This window comes from Austrofundulus limnaeus, unplaced genomic scaffold (assembly GCF_001266775.1).
Source record: "Austrofundulus limnaeus strain Quisiro unplaced genomic scaffold, Austrofundulus_limnaeus-1.0 Scaffold37, whole genome shotgun sequence".
Taxonomy (NCBI): Eukaryota; Metazoa; Chordata; class Actinopteri; order Cyprinodontiformes; family Rivulidae; genus Austrofundulus; species Austrofundulus limnaeus.
Window position 1 is genome coordinate 1,466,651 of NW_013952439.1, and position 2,365 is coordinate 1,469,015.

The following is a 2,365-nucleotide window of genomic DNA, read 5'->3' on the forward strand; positions in this document are numbered from 1 at the left end:
AATAAATACACATCACTGCTTTGTTGTCCCCCCTGCAGTGTCACCTGTCTGCCTGCAGGGGGCAGTAATCCGCCCGCCAGCCTCGATTGAACTGAGCCAGAGGAACATGTCCGCAGAGGAAGAGCAGCGGAGCCCGAAGAAGAAGAATTTAACAGTTCCCGGTTATGAAGCGCTCTTGCTCTTGTGGCTCAGTGCTCACCGATGCATCACTAAATGTTTTGGATTTAAAGCATCACCACTCGGTCCTGTAGCTGTTTAATTTACGTCCCGGTACGAACTTCCGCCTGACGGACTTCTGACGACAGCTACATGTTGTGACAGCAACATTCAGTGCCATYATTGCAACAAACGCGAGGTAACAAACATCTTGGTTTTCGCCCTCAGACCTCTGGTATGTGGTTTAGAAAAGGTCTTATTTAGCTTCCTTTAAATAAACTGAAATTGATAAAGTCCAAAGCTAACGCGGGCTAACGTAACTGTGGCTAGCTGACCTCTCATGTAAATCAACAAATTAAATGTCGGCAGTATAATCAGTAGTAGGGTTTGTGTCTATGTATGAAGATCATTTCAGAAACTAGCTCAGCAGCGTTAGTGCTTGTTGGTTAATGTCAGTGATAAATGATGTTTACACTGATTTTTCACGTCACTTTCACTGATAAAAATTGAAGCCAAGCGTGAAATTTAACATCACTAAAACGCAAAACAGTTGAAATAAAAACCAGCCAGGCAAAATCATCTTTCGATTATAGTGGACTTCTTTGTTTATGATGTGATTTATCCTTTATAACTTTATTTCTAGCCTAATAAATAACTGTTTTAAATGACTCTGCTCGCTACCGCCCCCTGTGGTGAAACAGGAAATAAACACAGTCGTGAGGATGTTATTATTTCAGTGCTAGTATACTTTTTCAATGTGATGTAATATTTTCTGCTGTGTTTCTCACAACACATACATTTTACTGCAAATGTGTTCAAGTCTATACAGAACTGTTGTAATTGTTTTGCAGAGTTTTAAACATATATGTGTTATAATGAAGTTATTGCTGTTTTGGTCAAAGCTTGAAATTAATGTTAAGTGTGACCTTGTGCAGTACTGTACGACTTTGTATAATTTGTTACCGCTGGGAGTATGTGTTGTGAAYGACTCTCAGCTACCCCCACACACAGTTTTAGCCCAGTATTGGTGAAATTGACTGAGTTACACARTTTTTGTGTTTTGTAAAGTCAGACAGTTGGCAGCTATTTTGAATTGTGTTKACTTCAAATATTAAAAATGTCATTTAAAATTTGCCCAGTGTTTCATGAAATATTTTGCTAACAGAGTAACAAATCTGACTCTAAGTCAAGGGTTAGTGTTTAATCAGACGTTAGAAACTTTTATCCCACTATTGTATACATTTTTTACACATAATACTAGAAATGCTTGTATTTGTTATGGCCTGCTGTCAAAGGTGATATTTGTATTGTTGTGTGTGTGTGTTGTATATGGTGAACCACTGAATGAATTTTAATGAAAGTTCTAGGATGTAACCATTAGATATACATCTACAACTGATTGACTTTCTAAATCAATTTGATTCTAGATGGCTGCCATATTATTAAAATAAATACTATAACTCAATAWTTTACAGATATTTTAGGCCTTTCACTTGTTTTATCTCTTGCCGTTTATTTACACATGAAATCATTTGTTGTAGTAGAGACCCGGGGCGATGGAGGAGGGCTCTGAGGTGATGGAGGACATTGTGTTTCGAGGTGTGGAGTTTTCTGTGAAGATGGAGTTGGACAAGAATTTGCTGATAGTGGAAATCTCTGACTCGGTCACAGCGGATCAGTGGAGAGGGGAATTCGATCCAGCGTGTAAGTGGTATAAATAAATGTCATTGCCGCTACACACTGTGGGCGCTTTACTGTTTAATTTGTGTTTCTTCCCTCAGATATCGAAGACCTCACTCGCAAAACTGGCAACTTCAAACAGTTTCCCATTTTCTGTAGCATGTTGGAATCTGCTGTCAGAAAGGTAACTCCAATGAACGAACGTGCACAAAGTCATTAAGATTCAAGCGGACAGATTCGCTGGAGGCTGTGGTAGCTGAGGAAGAGGCTCGTACATTAGAGTTCAGGGTTTCCGCTTGAGCGGGAAATGTTCAGTTGTCCTGAGCTGTCCAATGCTCTGTTGCCTTCTTGAGGTCCATGGACAGGAACCAAAGGGACAGGGCCTGAAAGAAAATGTGAGAGTCAGAGATGAGTGCGTTATTTTTTGTTTTTTATTTGTCGTACAAACAAACCCATAGATGTAAAAAAATCAAAATGTAAATAAATGATAAAATAAAATGAAACTAATGCATGTAAAAAAATGAAAAGA

General features: G+C 38.9%; 1 protein-coding gene across 6 annotated transcripts in view; it reads left to right on the forward strand.

Annotated features, from left to right (window-relative positions):
* Positions 1–98: 98 nt before the first annotated feature.
* The window catches only part of ccdc61 (coiled-coil domain containing 61), a 6,899-nt gene continuing 4,632 nt past the window's right edge, over positions 99–2,365 (forward strand). For 4 of the 6 annotated variants that reach the window (XM_014006746.1, XM_014006748.1, XM_014006749.1 and 1 more), the window contains exons 1-3: positions 99–355; positions 1,698–1,860; positions 1,938–2,020. In XM_014006746.1, the coding sequence (XP_013862200.1) occupies positions 1,713–1,860; positions 1,938–2,020 (231 nt within the window). In that variant the 5' untranslated portion in view covers positions 99–355; positions 1,698–1,712. The other 2 variants (XM_014006747.1, XM_014006751.1) reach the window with 2 other exon arrangements.